At 41.7% G+C, this 23,843-nt stretch overlaps 1 protein-coding gene across 1 annotated transcript in view; it reads right to left on the reverse strand.

Annotated features, from left to right (window-relative positions):
- The window catches only part of LOC120786619 (carcinoembryonic antigen-related cell adhesion molecule 20-like), a 36,124-nt gene continuing 12,281 nt past the window's right edge, over window positions 1-23,843 (reverse strand). The window contains exons 5-11 of the mRNA XM_040122150.1: window positions 23,213-23,339; window positions 20,954-21,232; window positions 17,781-18,059; window positions 16,672-16,926; window positions 15,196-15,313; window positions 4,289-4,328; window positions 1-2,304 (exon numbers count right to left, since the gene is read on the reverse strand). Of these exons, the coding sequence (XP_039978084.1) occupies window positions 4,310-4,328; window positions 15,196-15,313; window positions 16,672-16,926; window positions 17,781-18,059; window positions 20,954-21,232; window positions 23,213-23,339 (1,077 nt within the window). The 3' untranslated portion in view covers window positions 1-2,304; window positions 4,289-4,309. The remainder of the gene's footprint in view (window positions 2,305-4,288; window positions 4,329-15,195; window positions 15,314-16,671; window positions 16,927-17,780; window positions 18,060-20,953; window positions 21,233-23,212; window positions 23,340-23,843) is intronic.

Genomic DNA, 23,843 nt, shown 5'->3' on the forward strand with positions numbered 1-23,843 from the left:
AACCAGCTCAAAGAGCAGCATAAATCATCCGAGGTTTGATGACGATATACTCAAAAAAAAAAGTGATCTGGCTAAAAGCTGAACTTCAAATAATTCAAAAAGTGGTTTGTTTTTGTTTTTACATTTTCAGATAACTGACTGTTCAAAAGCGAGGTGTGTTATTAACCTGCAACAGTATAATTTAGATTAAAATCCAATAGTGGTAAAAGTTTTTTTTATAAAACTCAGTAGCACCACCCTGAAGCTCACCAAACTTTCCCTCCAAAACTCAAGGAATGTCGACGCCCACAAACACCTTCCCGCCCTTTCCTTTCGTTCCCTTCTTTCTTCGCCTCGCTGACTCGTCCCTGCATGCTGAATCATGTCTGTGCCGCCTTAAACATTTATCTCCCGCTCCTTTTGCTCTTGCACATTTCCACAGAAGAAGACATAGGATGATTTTAAAACAAACACTAAAAAGGATCCCGGGCCGTGAGTCAGGGAAGGATATAGGTAAAGAAAGAGGAAAAAGTAGGAAGAAGTCAGAGTCACAGCTAAAAGAGTTAAGGGTTAAACTGCCTACAAACCCTTGGAGGAGGGTTTTAACAGTGACTAGTCCGTGGCCATGGTATAAGAGCCATAATGCACTCTGAGGTGCTACGATATAAACGATAACGCACTCATGGTGTCGTTTGCTAAATCTTCACTTTAAAAACTCCCTTTTAACAACCTACATCAAAACATCTGGGACTGGTCCAATGGTGCTACATTCAAGACGTCTCTAGAAACTCTTCTTCTTAGAACTTCTTCTTTTAATTATTTCTTTCATGTCTTCTGCCATTCTGAACTTCTATTTTAATTTTCTTTTACTTAACTAATTTATCATGTAAAGCATCTCTAGTAAATAGAAAAGCACTCTATAACATTTTATTAGTAGTAGTAATTGTTTTACCATCTTGTTCTACTTATTTGTGTGTGTTACAGTTTAACTTTGTTTTGGGTTACATAAATAAAAAGTTATTACTGATAATAATTGTTGTTGTTATATCGGGGCATCTTGTTTTGCATCATGGCTTACTTGTTGACAATGCCACAGTCTAGGGTTTTTAAAGGGCTGTGTAAAGATGTTTTAAGCTTATAGCTCAGTGGGCTCGACGGTTTCTGTCTGACACCGTGAAACAACAACAGAAAACAGGGAAAGAGACGGAGAGAGTTTTGCAGTAACCTCGGTTAAAAAAAAAAAATCTCAACTGCCAACGCGTTTCTAACAAAGTGGGCTGAACAGGTGTGTCAGAAAACGGTGAGCACCGAACAAACTGAGGTGTGTTGGATCAAACTGTCCTCCCGCATCGCTGTCGAGCACAGAGAAGCCTCCAAAACTTTACTTGAAAAGCCTCCACTGCACTTCAAGCTTCCCCCTTCAGGCAAACTCCACCCGCCTGGCAAAGACAGTGAGATAAATCAAACCGCAAAAATTTTGATTTTATTTAAACCCTGAACCTCAACGTGTGTGTGTGTGTGTGTGTGTGTGTGTGTGTGTGTGTGTGTGTGTGTGTGTGTGTGTGTGTGTGTGTGTGTGTGTGTGTGTGTGTGTGTGTTACTTGTTCTTATATCCCAGTGGGGACTTTCACCTGAATGCACACTAACCCGTGGGGACTTGTGTCGCTGTGGGGACAAACTGATGTTCCCGCGGGTAGAGACTGTTGTTTGAGGGTTCAGATCTGGTTCAAGGGTTCAGGTTAGGGTAAGGGGCTAGGGAGTGCATTATGTCAATGAGTGTCCACACAGGGATAGAGGAACGTGTGTGTGTGTGTGTGTGTGTGATCTCCTCAGGTTTCCAGCAGGATAAAGAGAGTCACTCATCGTAACTGTCAGTCCATCAGCTTTGGTCCAGAAAACGTCTCCGTCTGAGTTTCTGTGTTTTTAGTTTCCTAAAGGAAGCGGTGAGCCAGACAAAAGGTGAGAGCTGACGTTTGTTAACACCAGGTGGAAGAAAAGAAGACAAGGCCGGGGGGTGATGTTGATGATGATGATTCAGTGATGGTTTGTGGGGAAGGTGGAAAAAAAAACAAAAAACAATCAGAACAACAGTGAAGATTCCAGCTAAAAATCCAAACGCTCACAGAATCCATCATGTGGGTTAAACCAAGTTTCCACTGTCCTCGTCAGCCACAGAGAGAGAGAGAGAGAGAGAGAGAGGGATGATGGGAAAGCTGGTTTGGCAAGGGCTTCACAGGAAACCAGCTGGATCCATGAGGACACCTCTCCCAGTTGCACCGATGGATCATGGGAAACATGGGAAACAGTTGTTTGGGCCAGCATCTCCTGAAGAGAGAGAGAGAGGAGTAAATGTTACCAGAGCTGGTCCCTCTTTTCTAATATTGATCTACTATGTTTTCATATTTATGGTACATACACGCTTTCCTTTCTGTTCTCTTGTGACCTGTAAACTGTCTTTGTAAGCTGAATTTTCTCCCTGTTGAAAGGTCTTTCGACCCCTATCTCAGTAAATATGACCCGTATTTACTGAAAACACGATTTCGTATGATTCTGACTTCATCTGCTTCATTACAGCTGAATTCCGGCTGCTGTCAGGACATCTGACACAAAAGTTCATACATACGTAGCAGCCTGATCATAATTGAGTTGCCCGTTCAAACATTTTCTGGGCTATTTTGGTGAATTTTGTCGTTTTCCGGGACTGGAAGTTGTGTTACAGTGTTAGAGGATGTTACTCACACAGCAAATAACACAAAGCGTTCTCTCTATTTAGTGTATTTTATTTAACATAGTGACTGGTGCCCTGAACTTTCGTTCGTGTGTTCAACTGTCGCCTTCCTTTTATTCTATTTTTGTATTTATCTTTCCACTTTTATTTGACGGTGTTTTTTGTATGTAAATAGATTCTCCGTATACAGAACCATTTATTTATCCTAAATGTCCTAATGAGCATCTTAAACATTTTTGTGGCCTGTGTTTTTTGATATCCTGACACAAGATGACGGTTGAGCCTCGAATCAGAAATTAACACTAGACCAACAAAGAAAAATACACAAGTTTCCCAGTAAACACATGAAAAGCTGCAGACAGAAGCTTTAAGTGGAAAGACTGTGTGTGACCCCACTTTGAATCAACAGTTTTATCTCAGAGTCTCTCTCTCTCTCTCTCTCTCAGCTTTGTTTGCTCAACCAAATGGAGACAGCCTTGGTAGCTACTGTTTCAACATTGACTCCCCGACTTGACCCCACACACACACACACACACACACACACACACACACACACACACACACACACACACACACACACTCTCTTTCTCTCTCTCAGATAAAACACAGACGCTGAAGAGCAGCAGCTCCTTCAGGGACATCGAGAGTGTGGAGCCCAAAACAAATTCCAAACAAATGTCAGTTAGCAAAGGAAAGTAAAGTACGTCCAACTCATCAGTCATTTCGAGTGTAGTGATATAAAGTTTTTCTTCTTGTCAAAAAGTCTCAAGTGAAGACTCAAGCCACCGATAAATGCCTCGTGTGTGTGTGTGTGTGTGTGTGTGTGTGTGTGTGTCGAAGCCTGATGTATCCTATCAAACGCATGAGTGAGTCACACGGTTGCTCTGGGCGACATGTTCCTTCATCACCATGAACACACACACTGCGGTTTATTTAGACTCAGTCACACACACCGTCCTGCTGCCACAAATACTCACCACAGCACAGAATGTGGATTAATCCGCCGCTGAAAATAGTCCCCAACACATTCACTGTTTCAATTCAAAACTACAGCGAGCAGCAGTTTTAGGAAAATGACTGAGCCTTTTTTAAAAGAAATGAAATCATATGTTTGTGAGGCGTTTTTTAAAGATTTACATCTTCAGTAGGAATCAGTCGGCCTGGAGCAAAGAAGAGAGAGCATTGTGCTTTTAATGTTCAAGCAGCCAGTTGAACTGCATGGTATATTTTTACTTTTTTTAATCTTTGTTAACGATTTATTAGAATTATCAATAATACAATTCTTCACATCCAACAAACCTTATTCTTTATTTTGTGATTAAGTATTTAAGCAGTTGGTCCCCAAACAATTGTGTGGTCACTTTCTTCTATTTCAACACTAACATATTACTAATTTACTGTAAGTATCTTTCCTCAAAGCATCAGCAGCTCATGTGTGAAAAACTGTTTATTTGGGTTCAAGTTTTTTTTTTTTTTTTGTTCTTTTATAATTACCATCATTATTAAGCAGCAGTCCAATGCAAACAGACACATGATGTAAATGACGTTATAAAGGAATGAAGAGTTATCAGAGAGATTTACCAGCAGTGTGCAGGGACTTCTTCAGTACGGCGACTCCACCCTGAAAAGACATAACACAACAGAAAGCAGTGATTAGCACAGCGGGACCTCGCTCTGGGGGTGTCGCATTAGTTTGCAAAAATAATCACTGACGGCACTTTGTGAGGGACGACGACCTTCACGCAGTCTGGGAAATCAGCTGTGATGACATGGTATTTTAGGGTTTCAGATGGTGCGATGTGACGAGAGCAAACAACATATGAAGAGTTACGGTCAAACTCTGATAAAACATGGCAACAAATGAACACTATGACTATGACATGTTGTTGTTAAAGGAAAGCTGGAGCTTTCATTTCATAGCCGATATTAACGTCATTAGCACCAACCCCCTCTGTTTTTGTGCAAAACGTGATTCGAGGTAGAAATTGTCTTTATTTTGGAGACAAACGTCTGTGCTTTGATAACTAACTGACACATCTCTGCGACATCCTCGTTATTGCCTTGACAAACCTTCAGGATGATGTAATCTCATTACACACACACACACACACACATTGACACAGATTCCTTGTTTAGAGGTTAAAACCACAGAGGAAGGAGAAAGAAAGAAGACGGAGCTGGAAGTTGAACAAGTGAAATGTCCGAAGGGAGCCGCTGTTGTAAAGGAAGCAATTTAAACTCCTTGCTAAGTAAAACTGCTTTAATTCGTTCATTTGTGTGTCATGCAATTAAGACAGAAAACGGGTTCATTCCGTCGCAGGAGAGATGTAAGGCTCAACTAATTATTTCAGCAGTCCAGTACTTCTTTCTGGGTGCATGGGGGAGAAGCGACAGTGCCACGTATAGTGGGCATCAATAGGGGTCCAACAACAAATGTTTACCCCAGGGGCCTCTAGGGGGTTAATCCGGCCTGGACCGAAAGGGTCTGAAGAGTCAGAGTTAGCGAAAGCAAGTGCTGCAACCAAGTGACCTGATCGTTGAAGGATATTCAGTTGAGCTCTCATTTAAAGAGTGCGGGATGAAAGCAGCTGAACCGTCAGTTGAAGCGCAAGAGATCAAAGTAGCTGAGGCGTCAGTCCGAGCTTAAAGATCAGCTGACGTGTCACGAGAGATGCAGCTGCTCAGCGACTAAAGGTAAATTCTGACAAACACTGTGAGCGAGAGCTGTCGGTTTTCTGCTTTTATCTCTCGGCCTCAAAATGTGCCACACTGAATCGTTTCCACTCTGCCCAGTCTAATCTCAGTCAGATGCATATTATGATATGCACATACAATCACTGACTGATTAAACCGTGGCAAAATAACTGACTTCCTCAGCCATGTTTCAGTCGCTTTTCATGACACCATTTGTGTGATTTTCAGAGAAGCACTGAGCGAGTCAGGGAATCTTTTTTGGTGGAATCACTAACTCTTATCACAGGAACTGTGATACATTTTGTTTTGCTGCTGATAAGAGCAGCAGCAGCACTTCTGAAGAAGAGCACAGACAAATGCACATTAACCACTTATCGTCCGGTGCAGTGGTAGCGGAACCTTACGGTATGATAAGAAGCAACAACGGCTGACAGATGATTTGAAGTAGCAGAGAAAAAGAGGAGGCGATGGTGGTTTGATTAGGTAGAAAAACAGTGCAGAGAGAGAGAGAAGTAAATTTAGATAAAACAAGAGAAGCTAAAAGAGAAACCGGAGGGTTAAAGAGAGAGAGAGAAGAGCCAAGAAGCGACACAAACGTGAGCTGAAGAAGACGAGTTCAGACATGACAGTGACATTCCTGCCATTCTGTGAAGGCCTCGCCCTCCTTCCAAAAAAAAAAAAAAAACAACCCTCCTCCCATTAGGGAACAAAGTACGTCCGTTCTCACATACACGACTGAGGACAAGGCCAGTGGATTTCAGAGGCTTAGCTCGTAGAAAAAAAGAAGTGTTGGTTTCGGTTTCTTGGTACGAATCAGACTGAGCGAGAGGGACCAGACGAGAGGTTTCACCTAAACGATCTCACCTGTTTCTGGACACTTGATGCTGCATTTTAAGAGGAGCTTAACACAAAGTCTGCTTTTTTCTGAGTTGTTAAATTACTACATGTACAGTCCCTTTGTTACATTACATTTTATAGCGTTCATCAGAACTGAAGTTATTTTCCATTTTTTTCCAGAGAAAATCCAGTAATTTTTGTCCAGTTGACCCCAAGAAATCTGACATACTCTGGGACACAGAAATACAACAGCAGCACTACCTCTACTACTCGTCAGCGAGTGTTCAACAGTGTTAGTCTTTGTGTCACATTTACAACTCCCCCTACCACTCACACATCCACATCCCCTGTTCTGTCACTTTTCACTGCCTCTGCTGCATTTAATGACACTATGCTAAGCCGGTAAAAGAGATGCTTCGTGTTGCACAAGTGAAGCCGTGTGAGCCGTTACCGGAACATAGTGGATCATTTAGCAGCTAGAGAGCCAGATGTCTCCCTCAGGAGCTGGTGGAGACCAAAACCAGAGCTAAAAGAGAGGGAGTACTGGACTTGGGTCCATCAGGTGGACTCAGACACTAGATCCAGATGGAGGATCATGTTGCTCTGTAACTGCTGGAGGTGGAAATAAGAAACTGTGTGATAACAAGTTCATCATATCGACTTAAAAGCTGAAGAGAACGACAAATTGACAAAAAGTTCAGTTAATGCAGGTTCAAGACACCTTTGGGATCCGTTCTGACATGTTAAACCCATTTATAAATCTAAAATATTTTAATTTATGAAACTAAAATCACCTAAAGACTGCAGCAACAAATACTTAGATCTGTCTGCACCAGTGTGGATGAAAGCCGTTTAGTGGCATGTTTGTCAAATGTTGATGCATTTCTGGAGCTAATAATGCTGGGTGGGCGATGTGGAGCCTGCAAAAAAAAAATATCCTCATTATCCAACTTGTAATTATCACTGAAGGGTTTGATGTGAACGGGTTTTCCCAGATGTGAGCTTGTTTTTCTGAATGCAGCATCAACAGAGGGATGTATTTTAGCTTCCCAAGCATTTTCTAGTGCATCTAACTGGTTACGAACAATTCAAACAACTTGACAGTCACTGGTCATTAATCTCAGCACTGACGTTATATACGGCAACATATTATTTCAGAATAAAGCTTTTATCTCCAGAATCAATTTATCAAATTACAAAACAACCACAGAATGAATACATCAAGCAAATTACAGGGTGAAGCCAGGCTTGTTTTTAATGCCTGTTTTTCCTCAAGATCAAATCCTAAAGTTTGTGGTAAATGTATAGGTGCAAACACTCGCTAATGTGAGCCGCTGAGGAGACATCTAACCAAAGTGTCCATCTGCTCTGCAGACTGATTCCCCTCCAGCTACAAACAAGCAAATATCTCAAACTCTCGACAGCTGTTGACAAGTTTCTCTACTGACATTAAAACCTTTCCCACTCAAATAAAAACTGCAAGATTTTGACATAACTCACCCAGTGCTTCCCTGCCTGAGGGTTGCAAGATAAATCTGAGGGACTTTGAGATGATTAACAGGCGAAGAAACCAGAAAAGACACATTTCTGCTACATATACAGTATTTCATTCCTCTAATCTCTGCTTTCTTTTCTTGTGAACTGCTGAACAACTTTACTTCAACTGGACTTTTTAAAAATAATTAAAGACAGAAACATCGCTAGTTCGGTTAAACTGGTCACAGTTGATCCGTAGATCTCGCTTTGTTTCAAGAGGTCACGAGCCAGAAATGCTGCCTTCATTTTCTGCAAAGCTGAGTCTTTGTGTTTTTGTTCAAACAATCTTAAAAAAAAAAAAAAAAAAAACACTTGTCATTTTATAATAAACCTAAAAAAACAATACAAGGAAAGAAAATGTATTAATTTCTAAAGCCAAAATAAAAGATTTTAAGATCTTTAAGAGATTTAAGAGCTATCCGTCTTGGAAAAAAAAAAAAAATCCATCAACATCCAATTACTCTGTTTTTCTGGAGCTTTCAAGCACAGTTGAGATGGAGATTATTGTGTGTATTATGATAAAGATGTTATATTAAAGTTAGACACTGCTGAATGAAGACCATAAGATGCCGCTGAAACCGGTTGAAATACTACGGACATTTATGAAAAATCCTTAAGTTGCTCAGAAAACAAACGGAAAACTGAACTTCCACGATTCCATGAGATCGTGTGATACGCTTGAAAGCTTCACAGCAGCCAATGAATGGACCTGGTGGTGAAGATGTTTTTGTTTTGTTGTTTTTAAATGGAGATTTGATTTTAGATGATTATCTAACATAAATATAAACAGGACTGGACTCAGGTCACGCAGGTTCTTTTTGCAGTAAAAATGCCTGCAGTCATGACACGTCCATCCTAAACCACGTTAACTATCCCATGTTTAAAAGTTCACCTGGGAGCAGGAGTACAGACGGTCCCAGCAACACACCCTGAAACTACTGATCATGGATCCTGACTTTGTAATTCAAATCTGGATTTGCATGTGAAACGGTCAAACCACAGGCAGCTATGCACATTTCCTGGCACCTATACGCCACCACCCCCACCCTGACGGGGCGGAGTCTCCCCGGCTCAGAGGGTGAAGGAATGCAGTCAGACTGTGTTTTCAAAATACCAATACCCACACGTATGGACCTAATACTGGGTGACAAGGCCATGAACAACGAGAGGGGCGTGTGTGTGTGTGTGTGTGCGTGTGTGTGTGTGTGTGTGTGTGTGTGTGTGTGTGTGTGTGTGCGTGTGTGCGTGCGTGTGTGCGTGCGCGCTCTTCCTCACGGTAGAGGTTTCTCACTTCCTGTCAGCAGCTTTAGCACCTAATTCCTGTCAACCACTCCGTTCAGTTTGACACGGAGCTTTTCAAACATATATTTAACATTTTCAGCATTTTCTGTTTTATTGATGTGACTTTTAACTACACTGTGTCTGTTCTCTACACAGTCAGTGTAGCTAGAGGCTACTCAGCATAATTATTCTACTGATACATTCTGCATCAACATTTCTGTGACTCGCCAAACACCTTAATGTCCTCAGCGCGTTAATAGAGAATGTAATCCTGTCGTAATCGCATTTCTTTCAAAATGTATTTGCTGTTGCAAATTAGTTGTATGTAAATGTCTTTCCTAAGAGACGAGGTTTTTATACCTGTATAATCCCCTCTATTTTGGTCCTGCTGTTTCTAACCAGCAAGAAAGAAGACTGTGGTGGCTTTGTCCAGTAAAAATAGCTACAGTTTCCATGAAACGTTAGACAACTAGACTTCAGGAGGTCGCTGCACCTGGGCGAGAATCGGTACAGTCTATAAACCCCTGCAAAAACTGAACTGTCGTTTTTTTAAACTTGGTTTAAAACTACCAAAATCCGCCTAATTAACATGAACACCTCGTTTGTTTAGACGGAGTCGGGCTAACTGTTTCACACCTCCTCTTCTTTTCTGCATTCCCCAGTGGCAGCAATTGACAAGAGCGAAGTTTGAACTGGTTTTGTTTGCCTTACTTTTCTCATGTAACCTTATCGTCTGAACTTGTCATTATGGTACTGAATTCTGATGAGCCTCTAATGTAGCAGAATCTCCAGTTTTATTTTTGCTTCCAGGAGGGGTCAGAGGCTACTAGTTTTTAATTTCATTCAGTAATTGCTACTGGAAATATTCAGGGTTTCACATAAATATAAATATAGTTTACACATCAATTCATTAACATCGATATCAACTGTAAAAATCTTTAAGCTTTTGCGTAACACCATAACAAATATTTGAGGATTTTGATGAGGATTCACATGCATACATGTGATTAAACGAGAGATTTCATCTTTACTTTGAGCTGCTCTTAAAGGTTACCTCCCACATTTCATTGAAAATCCCATTGAGCTTCTTTAAACTGAAGTGTAATTGTCAAATCTTTGCTAAATATGGGTTCTGATTGTTGAGTGATTTTATCAGTTAAATCCTTTCCTGACATGAATGGGACACGTATTGGGGGCAGGTGGTTTTAGTGTGTTGTACAAGTTGAGACTTTGCTTTTCTTATAAGCTTTCTATCTGCACCTGCAGCTGGGTCTGCTAAGTCCTTTTTCTTATTTAAAGGCTCGTACGATACGGGCTCCAGTTTGATTATCAGCAGACTAGATCTTTATTTTGATTCCTGAACATATATCCGTGCCCCTCTCCCATGCTGCAGTACAACAGGTGTGTGTGTGTCTGTGTGAGTGTGTGTGTGTGTTGTTGTTGTAACCTGAAAAAAACCGGTTTATGCTTTAGACCTTCAGGACAAGGACATTGTTGTGCAGTGAGGTCATTCTTCCTTCGAAGCCCTGTTTTTAAATCAAAACCTGTAGGTAGAAGGCTTCAAGATCAGCTTCTCCTTGTTGTTTTTGTTTTTTTCTTTTTAAGGACAGTGCGAGTGCCAATAACTTGGTCTGGTTTAGAGTGAAAACTCTCACCTCAAAAATGAATAAAGCAGATCTATCAAGTGGCCGTGGTGTAAACAAGATAATCTGCCCTGATTGGTGCAGTTATGAAAAATAACCCACGCGGCCTTTCATCGTTGGTGGTTCAATCCCCGACTCCTACTGTTCACATGTCAGTGTCTTTGAGCAAGACACAAGACACTGAACCCGAAACTGTTGCTGATGTTTATGTGAAAAAAATGTATCTCGCTTTGGACAAAAGCGTCGACCAAATGAAAAATATACAGAATATCACCAGACTCCTTTTACTGAAAGAAATTTGGAGCGAAACTGCAGGACAGTTGCACTTCAGCTCGCAACGTGGTAGCGTTTTTAGGGCTGAAATGATGCAGAAACTACACCTGTAGTTCAGCATCGCCAGCACAGGTTCTCCGTACTCTTATCTCTATGTCTGTCAGCAGCTGAGGTCATTCTGTCTTTATCTCTGCTGTCAACACTCCTGACGGCTTTTCTTTACACTTGTCTGTCATCTGGACGTCTGTCAGACTCCGTGTGTGTGTGTGTCTGGAAGTCCAGCCTTCCTCTTCTTTCCATCTCTTTGGTTGACTTCTTCGTCGTTATTCCTCCACTTCCAGCTGAACATAAAAGCTCTGACATGGTAACTGTCAGATGATTAAATAAAAAAAATTTTTTAAATCCAAATTTCTCCATGTTTCTCTCAGATTTAAATTTTTCCATAAACATTTGAAGTTAATTAAACCATTAAACCGTTGTCCTCAGTTGTCAGAGACACACAGATACCAGTCAGAGAGTCTGGATCGTTCACCTAGACCTCCACCAACAACACCAACACGGAGGCCCGCCACAGAACAAAGGCCTCCTTTCATCAGTGTTGACACCTTCTGACGGCAATGATGATGGTGACGAAGATAAAATAACAGCGGGGCAGATGAGTCAATCAGTTCGAGGCCCTGGGGCCCCGACAGGCACTCCACAGCTGTACAACACCTCTACCTGACACCTGAAGCCCTGTGCTTACTTATGGCTGTCCATCGAGTCCGACCATAACGTCCAGCTCCGGCTTTCATCGATGAGTTCTTTGATGGCTGATTAGTCCTATCCTGGACCCACAGGTCCTTTTGCAGGTGGGACATGTATATGTGGTGGTGGTAGCGGCAATCGTGGGTTTGTTCCTCCTTTAGTCTCCCTTGTGGTCTCCTGTCCCATCCAGGCACAGCTGCCGCCAGGTGTTACGGTCAACATCCTCAAGGTCCTCCGGTCTGATTTTGCACCTCCTTAACGCGGTCTTCGACTGGTCCTTGTAGCGCTTCCTCTGCCTTCCAGCAGAGCATCGTCCACGGTGTTGCTGGCCATATAGCACTGTGTATCCACACCTCTGAAAACTGGGGAGGAGTTTTCTTCCACAATTGTGTGTCACTTTATAGGCTTAACGTTAACCACTTAATCTAGAGAGTAATCTGCAGATTGATCAAGAGTGAAATAACTGCTAGCTGCAGCCCTACATAACACATGTTGCTAAAACAGGGACAAAAATGTGATTTTTAGTAAGCGCTTTGTCTGACCCGAGCTCGGCTCCTGCTGCGAGTACGTCACCACTGCGTACCTGTTCATCAGTTTATTACCTCTGACTGCGAGAACAGCCCAAAATGAAAAGAAAAATGACATCCGTGCACATTCCTAAAAAGGAGAACCACCTGTTGCCCAACATTAGTTCCAGGAAAAGAGGAGCCAAAACAGAGTCACTCAACTTTTCCCTCACCAGCATCTTCACAAGTGAACGTCTTTGGATTTCAATTTCCTGTGACCAGAGCTGACAAACTGCTTTGAAAGTCTTGGTTTCCAATTGCCACAGTGGTGGATGTCTCGGGATGTCAGAGGCTGCAGCATGTGCCATTGACTCGTTCCCTGTTGCAGCTTCCTGTTCAGCTCCACAGCGTGTTGACACCTGACAGAATGCAGTGCAGGCTTGCATCACTGCCGCTGTCTGGGAGGTGTGAAAGGTGTGAAAAGATGTAATCTGCCGCTGCTCTTCGCGCTCTGTTGCCTAATGTGACTGGAACTGCTGCTTTTAATGAGTGGGGTCTGGAGTTTTCATGCGCAAGTGCATTTTGTTATTTCTCTTGGAAAGACTTGGGAAAGATGCATTTTTTACGCATTATAACATTGAGGCCAAAAGGTTCAAGCTTTGTGTCTATACAATATCTTCCTTACAGTTTTATTCTTTTATTGTTCCAGGATTTTTAGCAGCTGAAAATTTAAAGCATGAATGTTTTTGCTTTCAAGTCTCTAGTTCTCATTTTTGTGACTAATATCCAATTGGAGTCTGATTTTGTAAGAAAACTGACTAAGAAAATCTCAATTTCTTTTTTTTTTTAATTTAGTAGCTGTTCAGTAGCTTTTTTCATCATATCAGATGATCTTCATCAGTGGATGGAGTTTGTCCAACTGTCGTGGAATTCTAAAAAAAAACTTTCAAATTGCAGTTTGCACTTTAAGGACTTCTTGTCCCTCGTGACAGAAACTGCTGTTTTCCGAGAATGAAATTTTGAACCTTGAGTATTTTTTGTCTTGTTTTCACCTCTTGTCCTAGAGAGAATTTAATCTGCCATTGCAGTAAGAAAACAGTAATTTGATCTGTTTCCAAAACAAAGTGTGTTGTATCAAGTTTTTTAAATTTAGTATCTTAAATGAAGACAGAATAAAGTTCTCAATATGCTCCAAATAAAATACATTGTACAACGAAAATGAATCGTACAAACAGGGATAACGGCACTTCCTAGTTCACACAAGGGACTGAAGTAACTGCGTGAAGAATGAAAAGTCACTGAGTAAAGTGGGTGTGATTGTCAGAGTGTCTACTTCAGAAAGTTATAAAAATTGCTGAATGCATATAACCCCGGATTCTGCTGTTGGAAACAGACAATCACTTTGTTTGAAGAAAACTGAGGACTACAGGCAGATCTGTGCACCATCAGGAAAAATTACACTCGATTTTTTAATTTGATTCGTGCTGGAAATGTTTCTACATTATCTCAGCACATTGGAATTTTGTTGAAAAAAAACGAAAAAAGACACCTCAATGAGAAGGAGATTTTGACAGTGTGACTGAGCTTTTCCAATGAACTACTTTGGAAGACATTTGATTTTCCACTGGGGCGCTCGGCTAACGCTTCCTTTTTTTGGTTGACATTTTGCTGTTGACATTTTCTTGAAGCACTGTTTTCTGTGCAGCTCATATAAAAAAAGAGAGATGTCTTGTAGTTACAAGAACTGGATTCTGTTTAGAAACATTTTCTATGCAACAACTTTTGAAGTGGGGGAAATGTGGTAAATTATGTTGCAATTGCGACAGTTCGTTACTGTTCCAATAGTGTTGAAGGGTGTGGCACCTACGTTGTGTGTGTGTGTGTGTGTGTGTGTGTGTGTGTGTGTACAATAGTTTAACATGTTGAAAGACGCCAAGGTGTGAGGAGGAATGAAGAGAATTTCCTAGGAGGTCATGAAGTGGCTGATGTGACTGAGATACATACAGAAGCAAAGAAAATGTCAGACATGCTACAGACGCACACGCAAACACGTACTGTATCAATTCAGTATAGACAGACATTTTAACAATGAAGCATGAAATCAGGGAGTAAACAGCAGCAAGGGAAGCATTGAGAAAGCTTTCCGATGTAAAGAAATGCAGAAAAATGCATTCTTCCATGACAAAAGGCTGGTATGACCAATACAAACAGACCCAAACACGAACACTTCTTCATGCCCGTGGCTTTTTCCTCGTTTGGGCTAGATGTGTTTCATGGTTTCATTGACGGGAAGTCTTACTGATTTATTACACAGCAGTGTTCTTCCAACTTTTTGTCAAAAGTTCACGTTTGTCCCCTTCCTGTTTCAACATCACAATGCTCCTGTGCACAAAGCCAGCTCCATAAAAAAAAAAAAAAAATGGTTTTCCTAGTTTATTGTGGAAGAACCTGACTGTCCTGAACAGAACCCTGACCTCAACCCCATCCAACACCTTTGGGATGAATTAGACTGACTGTGAGCCAGACCTGATCACAGAGTCAGGAAACTATCTTAGGGGAAAGGTCTGGCAGTTTTTTTCCAAAAACAAAATAATAAAATCGAACAATAAAAAACAGGAAGATCACTGCGTATCCTGCAGAGGCCTGAAGTAGAGTTTTTGGAAGAAGAAAAATACAAAAATCTAAAACAGCTTTCTGAGAGAGAACTTTGTGGGGCATCTAGATTTCCTCGGCTACTGTACCGTTTCCCAGGATATGCAGAAACCTTGAAGAAGTATAACTTTATCATCATTTTCAGCCAAAGCCCTCATTGAAACTAGTTTTGCAGTCTACGGCCTCAGTCGGGTTTACCCGCACAACAGAACTGAACAGCGTGTTGGCAATCTGCCACGCCCTTGCCTGTCCCCCATTTTGCCCATTCACAGCCCCGACTGCAGGCCCGGTTCCAGATATCAAAAAGCTGAGTACTTACGGCACTTTCTGTCGGCAGTATATGATTAGGGCGATGGCGGCACCAAGAGCGATGAGGACGGCAATGACGATTCCAGCGATGGCTCCATTGGAGAGATGTTCATCCAACGTTCCCTCCTCTACAAAAACAACACAAACAAAATCATTTAACATGATCATATCATTTAGAAAGAAATCACTTTGATACAAATTCACTTTAAATTTTCTGAGGGTCCTGGAATTCTGGCAAACATCTGTAAATCAACCATAACAAAACGTCTTTTGAAAAGAAATATTTATAATTGATCCCACGTTTGAGGGCAATTTCAGTTTGCTCAGAGCAGGAACCACTTACGGGATATGACTCCGGCAGTGGTTTGGTGAGTAACTTCTGGGGAAGTGATCGTTGAGGCTGATAAGGCACATGCCCACATCACAGGTTACATAATATCATATATATATATATATATATATATATATATATATATAAATCTATTTAAGGTGCTTATCAAATTTTTTTGTTAATATTGTGCAATTTAAAAGAAAAACTTATATCTGCTGATGGTTACTGGACTTTTTTCAACTCTCCTGTTGATAGTAGTGATATCTGCCTAAGAAATTCAATATCAGTCAGGCAACAATTAGCTATCGTGAAAACCAACATTTTAGCAAATGCTGAATGTCAACACACTAAAACTTGGTATTTTAGTATGCTACGTTTAGCAGCAACCTCAAATACAGCAGGGCCAGACAGGAATTCACTCTTTTTTTTTTCAAGGTATACTGTCATGAACTTAAATATTGGACAAAGTGGAAGTTTGATAGCTAAAAAATGTGTAGGGAGTCCTACGATGACCATCGTAGGGGGTCTTATACTCAGCCTGTAGGCTCAGCTTTGCTTTGACCTGTTTACTAAGTTCAGCATGTTAACATTAAACATACAAGTTAAAAGCTATTGGATGTTAATATGCAGAATTTTACCATGATGAATTAGCAATAATTAGCAATAACCTTGAGTACAGAGTACAGGTGAGGCGACAGGAATTACGCCATTTATTTATAGAGGTTTCCTGAACCGTGAACTTAGGTGATTGACACATGGTACTGTGCTAGCATGGCAAATGCTAGCGTGGTTAATGGCATAAACAAATGAAAACTAGGGCACGACATTGCTGAAACTTGTCGGGTTTCTTTTGACCTGTGAGATGACCTAAGACATATCTGTCATCTGATAGCAGAGCTCTCAGTCTTTTTACTGCTGGTTGTCTGCAAAGAAGATGACATATAAATTAAACTTCGGTCCACTTCCTTAAAATATTGGGCTTACAGAATTAGCCAGAACCTGCAGCCGAGCGGTTACTTTTTAAAAACTAAATCTGTACAGACGTTGTATTCCTGACACATTTTGTCCAACCATTTCTGCAGCTGACACAGATGGAAGGTTTTGTATTCCTTTAGAAATCAAATATAGGTTCCAGGCTACAGACATGGACTTTACCTTTGACGGACAGGTTGTGGGTGTACATGGTGGTCTTGCCAGTGACCGCGTTTGACGCCACACACGTGTACGCTCCGGTGTTCTTGTAAATGGCCGCCTTGAGGGTATACTCTGCTGTTTTGACCATGGTCTCTGAGCCATTAAACTTCCAAGTGAAGCGGGCGGGCGGGATGGATAATGCCGAGCAAGTGAGCGTCACGGGATCGTTCACCTCTACAGCCTTTTCACCTGTCACCATTGCTGGTTCAGGACCAACTGGACACAAAACAGAAATAGAAGAAGGTTCATTATGTGGGTTTAATCATAAAACGTTTAACAGCAGTGAATCATTATAGTATTAGTAAAGCAAAACCAGTAGGATCCCTGTGAATTAGTGTGTTTGTCAGGAAGTGGTTAGCCTAGCTTAGCATAAAGACTGGAAGCAGGAGAAAACAGCTATCCTGGCTCTGTGCAAAGTTGAAAAATACACCTCTCTGGACCTCTCTCGAGTTATGACTCTGAAAAAGAGTGCAATCGCATGGTAAGCACCCTAATTGCTTTCATGTGAATCCCAGCCACTGCTGCCGCTCCAGCTACTGACTTTGCTTGTGAGCACTTGAGTCAGCAGCCAAACTGCAACAGACTAACTTCCTGTCCCGTTGTTTTTAGAACACCTACATGCACCTGTCCCTTTTACCTCACACGGTATCTTTGCCTCGTACCTCCCCCTCCAAACCCCCCCATGACTCTGCTGCGGCCCCCTGGGGAGGTGCCTCACAGTTGGACAGCCGGAGTGGTGCATGTGCAGTATAGACAAAATGTACAGGTCCAAAAGGATGTGATTCCTCCTTTTGTCACCACTATTTGATGATAAAGAATCCCACATGCTGTGTATCACAGTCAATTTACACCTGTCCGTTTACCTAAACGCTAACCGCCGTTTATGTCAATTTTAAAAATGCATGAGCTTCTGAATGAGTTTTGGCAATAAAAGTGCCATAAAAACAAATCACTGCCAGGACAAACAAGTAAACCTCCATAAATGCCCCCATGATGTAAAACCACCACCCCTGACAACACTGCAGCGTCACCACCACATGCTCAGGTCTCTAAGCATGACAAACACTCACAGTTGACCACCATCTTGTAGGAGGCTTTGTCAGTGTTGATGGGGTTGGTGAGCACGCACGTGTACTCCCCGTTGTCCTCCTTCTGCAGCACGTTGATCATCAGGGAGCTCATGTTGTTGGAGAACACCAGGCGGGAGCTGGCAGACAGAGGTTTGCCATCTTTCAGCCAGGTCCTGGTCTTCACAATGCCAGCTGTGGCCTGGCAGCTGAGGTTGGCTGTGCTGTTGCCGGCGATGAGGGTCGTAGTCGGACCAGTGATTGCAATTCCTGAGATGGCCTCTGTAAGTATTGATGGGAATAATTATTACAATTATTATTCCTCTTTTTACAGCTTTTTTTTTCTATTCCACTATATTGTAATACTTGTCATCATTTTGAGCTTATTCTGTCACATTTGATTACTTTCAAAACATTGGCAAAATATTCCAAATTGCACCTTTGGTATATAATAAACCTCATTGAATGGAAATTAAAACTGCATGAAAATGAATGACAGCAATGAAAGGTTCTAAGTCAAAGACCCACATTAAAAGAGTACTCCAGTGTTCTAGTAATGCACCATGAAGTTGGGAGACAGATCAATAAAGAAGGGTCAAGATCGAAGCAACGGAGCCCACGGTACGGGTCAAGCTGCAAGAACACTGGATCCTATATCTCCCATAAAGACAGTTATTACTGGGTAGAACCTCTCAGTTGCTCTCTCGACAAACTGATGGACGGCACTTCAGAGTTGTAAGAGTAGCGGCAGATAACAGATCGGGCTGCAACACTCATAAGCAAATGGAAGGACACAATCAACCAAATTTAAAAATGGAGATAACCAGATGGCACAAGATGCAAGGTGGACTTCAAGATACTCCTAAACCTAAACCGATATTCCTAAAATAATGAATTATTATTATGATTATGATTACTACTCTTGGATGCCTTTTCTTTTTAGGAGCGCAGTGGTTGTAAGAGATTAAAACTCTCAAACACTATAAAAAAATAAATGTCTTGACTGCTTTGTTGGCCTCACAATGTTGTGATTATTCCTACCTTTCATAGTGTAGTTCAGTGGACTTAACCATGTGTGTCTGAATGCACAAGATAAAGAGTCTAAACATTAATGTCCATTTTCTATTTATCAAGTAGAGAATTGTTTTCCAACAAATGTGATCCCCAAAGATTTCCACCTTTTAGCCCACATCCATATCCTACTGTACCGGTGGTCCTCCAATACTTTAAGCTTCACGATCTGCCAAACACATTGAGTTACCCCCCCCCCCAAAATCATTGAGAAAGAAAACACAGAAACTGCTCAGGGCTTAATATGAGACCATCCTCCAACCCAGCAGGTTTCTCACACACATGCGCGCACACACACAGAAATGGTCTACAGCCCAATTGAAAACAACATCCTCCGAAAACAAGAAGGAAAGAAATTCCTTGGCAGTAATTACAGACAGCACAGTTTCTCTGTGAGTTACTCACTGCTCAACACCTCCCAGGTGTAAAACTGTGAGGTATGTGCTGCGGCTCACTACTGCTGGATGTACTGGAAGTGTCCCCAGCAGCTGCTATGACTGATGTGAGTCCATTTAACAGCCTGGTGCCTCGGATGTATGTCACCAGGCAAAGAACAGGTTTCAGTCTGCTTTGTTTCAGCTGTCTGTCGGTGGAGTTCCAGTGAACTTCTGCCTCATTCGGAATGATGAAGTCATTTTGTTTTATTTAGCCAAACTGTTAAAATCTAATGCCCCATAAAATCTCAAATTTATGTCTCTTTCATAGATTATTATTTAAAGATTGCAACCATTTCGGGCCACAACTCACTGTCATTTTCAGCTGAAATTATTTTTGTCAATCTTTTCAAAACCTTTTCAGAACTACAACTGTTGCTGTCAAGTAATTGCGGATTTGGTTTGTTTCCTGCATCTCTTCACTGCATCACTGTAAAAAGTTTTCCCCTTTTAGCTCAAGCCAGTGTTCAACCTGCAGGATGCCAGTGATATGTAGCACTTTAGAATGCTAATACCGGGAAAACTTAGTCTTCTGTCCCTTTGGTCGTTTTTCGGCAGCGCTGTACAACGCAAACTTGAAAGCTCCGGCGTCTCCGGGCGGGTGGGAACGCCTCCCCGAACGGGTCGGGGATTAATATGCTGATGCTTTTTGTAAATGACTTGGCTCGCTGATTGTTATTTGTACGCAATAGCTATCATAGGTTATTTTGGTGACACAGAGTGAGAGTGAGCAAGCGAGAAAGACAGCTGAGAGACAGAGACAGAGGCTGGTTATTGATTGATTATTGATTATAACGGCCTGCCCCAGCAGCACTCGGACAGTTTGGTATTTTTCTGCTCTTGAAGTTCACTTTGTCCGTCTGTGTGTTACTTTGGTGTCCAGCTCGGTGTGCACAGTGCACAGGTGGGAAGAGAGGAGCAAGTGCACAGAAATAAGGAAATGATGCTTCAAATGTAGATAAACTATTTTATTCATGAGCTCTCAAGCCAGTAGATGCATTTAAAAAAATAGCTTTTATTGTTTTTAAAGCAGGACTGTCGGTATATCATTCTGCATCTTTATAAATGAACAAGTGGTTGTTACAGAATCTGTTGTCCACAGTTGCTTTGTACTGCGTGAAAAGTTTCTCCTTCAGTTCACGAAATCCCTGAAGTGTCTGAAGGCAGCAGGACACACACCTTCGTTAAATGACACGCAAATGACACCAGGCTGCTACTGAATGACAACACACTGCTCTACACGCACCAGAATGCTCGGTTTTAACTCCAGATTAAAATTTTGACCTGATGGTGGCATCAGATGAAAAGTCATCCTGAGGGGAACACGACCGTTTGACTGTCTCATGACCAACCAACCATGTCATCAAATTCTTGGGGCTTGTGTGACAGTTGAAATAACAAACTCCTCATAAATCTGCTGGACGTTTTTTTTTCCGGGACAAATGTTTGTTTGTTTTTCCGAATGGGGACTGACTCGACTAAGAAACTCTAAGGAGTCTAAGTTTACAATCACACAGCACTAAAAAGTAGCTGAACAGCTGCATGGAAACGACTTGTGATGACATCTGGCAACACGCTGCGCTTAACAAACCACAAACCACAAAGACTCCATCTGTTTAATTATCCCATAATTTGTAGTTTTTTCTCAGAAAGCTCGGCCACATTACTCACCCATCACAGCGAAGGAAACAGCAGGAGACTGGATGTTGCGCTGGGTCTTGTCATTTTTGGCTCGGCACGTGTATTCTTCCACTTGTTTCCCTAATCCCAGCTCTTCAATCACTTTTAGAGTGAGGACGGGACCCGACGACTCTATCACGGACTGGTTGTGGTACCAGGTGAAGGCGGCGGGCGGGCTGGACTGGGCTGAACAGGACAGGTTGAAGTGGGAGCCAGACCTGATGAACTGCGGAGTGCTTGGAGGACTGATGGTGACTTCATCTGGTCCGTCTGTGGAGCAACAACAGATGGAGTGGGGTTCACGTTCAACATAAATGTGACCCTATGGTTCCAGATTGTGGTCATGGTCTTCAAATAACTTCATCAGCAGACCACATTGATCCTCAAAGGCCAAGAGGCTGCTAGTTTCTGTCCTTACCAATCAAGTTCATTTGGACCTGATCCGTACTCAACCCCTATAGTACTGGGTACCTGCTGAGCGGAATCCGATACTTGTATTTGCCTAAATGTTGATTAAACACGTATCTGACACATTCAAATCAGAGCTGTAGCTACTGAATCTGACAGACCTAATTTTTGATGAGCTTCTTGATCCAAATACGGAAGGTTCTAATTCAAAATTAAATTACAAAAAAAAGTTATGGATTTTGATATGAATGAAAATTGAACGAGGAGTCCTGAAATCGACGTTAAGTGAATACACTTGTTGGAAATACGGAAACGCTCAGTCCACTCTGATTGTACAGTGGTGTTGAAGAGTGGAGCTGGATTTTTTAAAAGCATGTTTCAAGTAAGTGTTTCTATTTTATCACGGCGGGTTTTTAATGTCCCTTTCTTACGATTAAAGACTTTTAAATCTTTCTACACAAGCAAAATGTTGTAAAAATCCATTTTTAATCTGATTCCATGCACACCCTGGTATTGTAGTGTTCACTGGAGTCAAAGATGAGTTTCACTAACTTCATTACACAGCCTGACCAGGTTAAACCCTCCTGAGCTGAAGGGTAAGCTTTTGATTAATTAATAACAAGCTTACCCAGCGGTCAGTGCGGTTTCCCTGGCTTTCAGGTTAGTCACAGGGAAGGAGTGGAAGTGTAAGTCACTGTGTACACAATGCGGTTTTAGTCAGAGTGTACAGGCTGAAAGGGAGCGCCCTGCAAACACACGCCTCAATCTTAAACTGTAGGAGTCACCCGGCTACACGACTGCTCAGACATCTATTTAAACCCGGGTGTTTTTAGGAAACTGACCAGGTTTAAAGTCCAAACAGTAAATGATCTGGAGATACTGTAAAGGGCCGGGCACCAGCGTGAATCGGAGTACGAAAACCGGTGAACGCATTTATGACGAGTGACCTGTTCAGGTGTAAAGAAATGACGGCACCTGACTCATGTCTGACCTTGTTTGTCATCGAACGGGTGTGGAGCTCTTTCAGGAAAGTGCAGCATTTGAGACAACGCAAGACTAAGACCTCTGAGTAAATAAATCAATGGGGAAACTACTCGCTGTCAAACTGCCATGAGACTATGTGCGCTCAGCGCGTATCCTGGTCACAATTTTAAAAAAATCAAATATAAGGGAGGCCATATTTGTATATTTATATAGGTGTTTATATCAGCCGATATATCATCATCAGATATTTCAAACCCTCACACAGTCTACAGTCAACAGCCACAGCAGCCCCCCCTAGAGGCTTCAACGTTCATCACAAACCACAGTACAAAATGTTGGAGGGAAGGAACTGCATCAGCACTATTGGCTATTCTTATAGTCCTACCAACTGTGGTGGTAAAAATTTAAAGTTCTGAGGGTGGCGCTACAAGAAAGATCATGAGGTCATTCAAATCTGAGGGGTTCATCCTCTGGGAAGCAGGAATCTGCCCAGTGTTTTTCATGACGTTACACCAACTAGATTTTGACATTTCCTAGATACAAATGGAATTTCTGGCCTGAGGTATCGCCCACAAATCCGCAGCGCCTTGACAGTCCTGATCCATTTTTTTTTTAACTGTCCATCATGAGTCCCACAGTGTCATGGGAGTGAAACGGTAAATCGGTTGAGCACTCTTTTAAAGAGATCCCAGAGATCACCTGTCAATCAAACAGTGTGGGCGTAATGACACAAACTATGACATTAAATAGTCACCGCCCACATTAAGAATTAAATAATAGCTCAGTAATTAGCTAAACGCTAAATGGATTTTCTGTAGTTCTCGGGCGGAAAACAGGCAGTGTAGGCGCAGTACTTACAGTAGACGGTGAGGTTGAGGGGGGCGCTCTTCTCTTCCTCCAGCTTGTTGGAAACTACGCAGTAGATAGGACCAGCCAGATCTGACCGGAGGACACCTGTGATGGTCAGTGTGCTGGACATTTCCTCCTGTGAGACAATCCAAAGGAGAAAGTACATCAATTCCTGTATACGTCGCTTCACAGAATGAACAACAAAAATAAAAACCGAATACTTAGCGGAATGTAAACTCTTCACAGTTTACAAGCAGCATCTCTCCAAAACACTTGTCGTGTGTCCAAAGTAGCTGAAGCTAGTCTAGTTTAGCTACAGTAGTATCTTATCCGTGATGTCATAGCATAACAATTTAGTACTTATATACAAAAGTAAGAAAAAGTCAAATTTAACGGATTCTTTTTTTTTTTTTAAATGGTTATCTGCCATTTTAGTAAAAAAAAGGTAATGTGTGGTTTAAAGGGGTGTATATTCGAATCAGCTGCTCCTCCATAAATTAATTGGGATGCGAAATTGAATAGAGTATTCATAAATGAATAGACTGAATGGGCAAATGAATGCATGAATGCTTGAGTTATGGGATGAGTAAATAAATTCAGTGTATAAAAATTAAAGAAATAGCACATGATTTAATGAATA

The sequence above is a fragment of the Xiphias gladius genome, chromosome 24 (assembly GCF_016859285.1).
Source record: "Xiphias gladius isolate SHS-SW01 ecotype Sanya breed wild chromosome 24, ASM1685928v1, whole genome shotgun sequence".
In the NCBI taxonomy this organism is placed as follows: Eukaryota; Metazoa; Chordata; class Actinopteri; order Istiophoriformes; family Xiphiidae; genus Xiphias; species Xiphias gladius.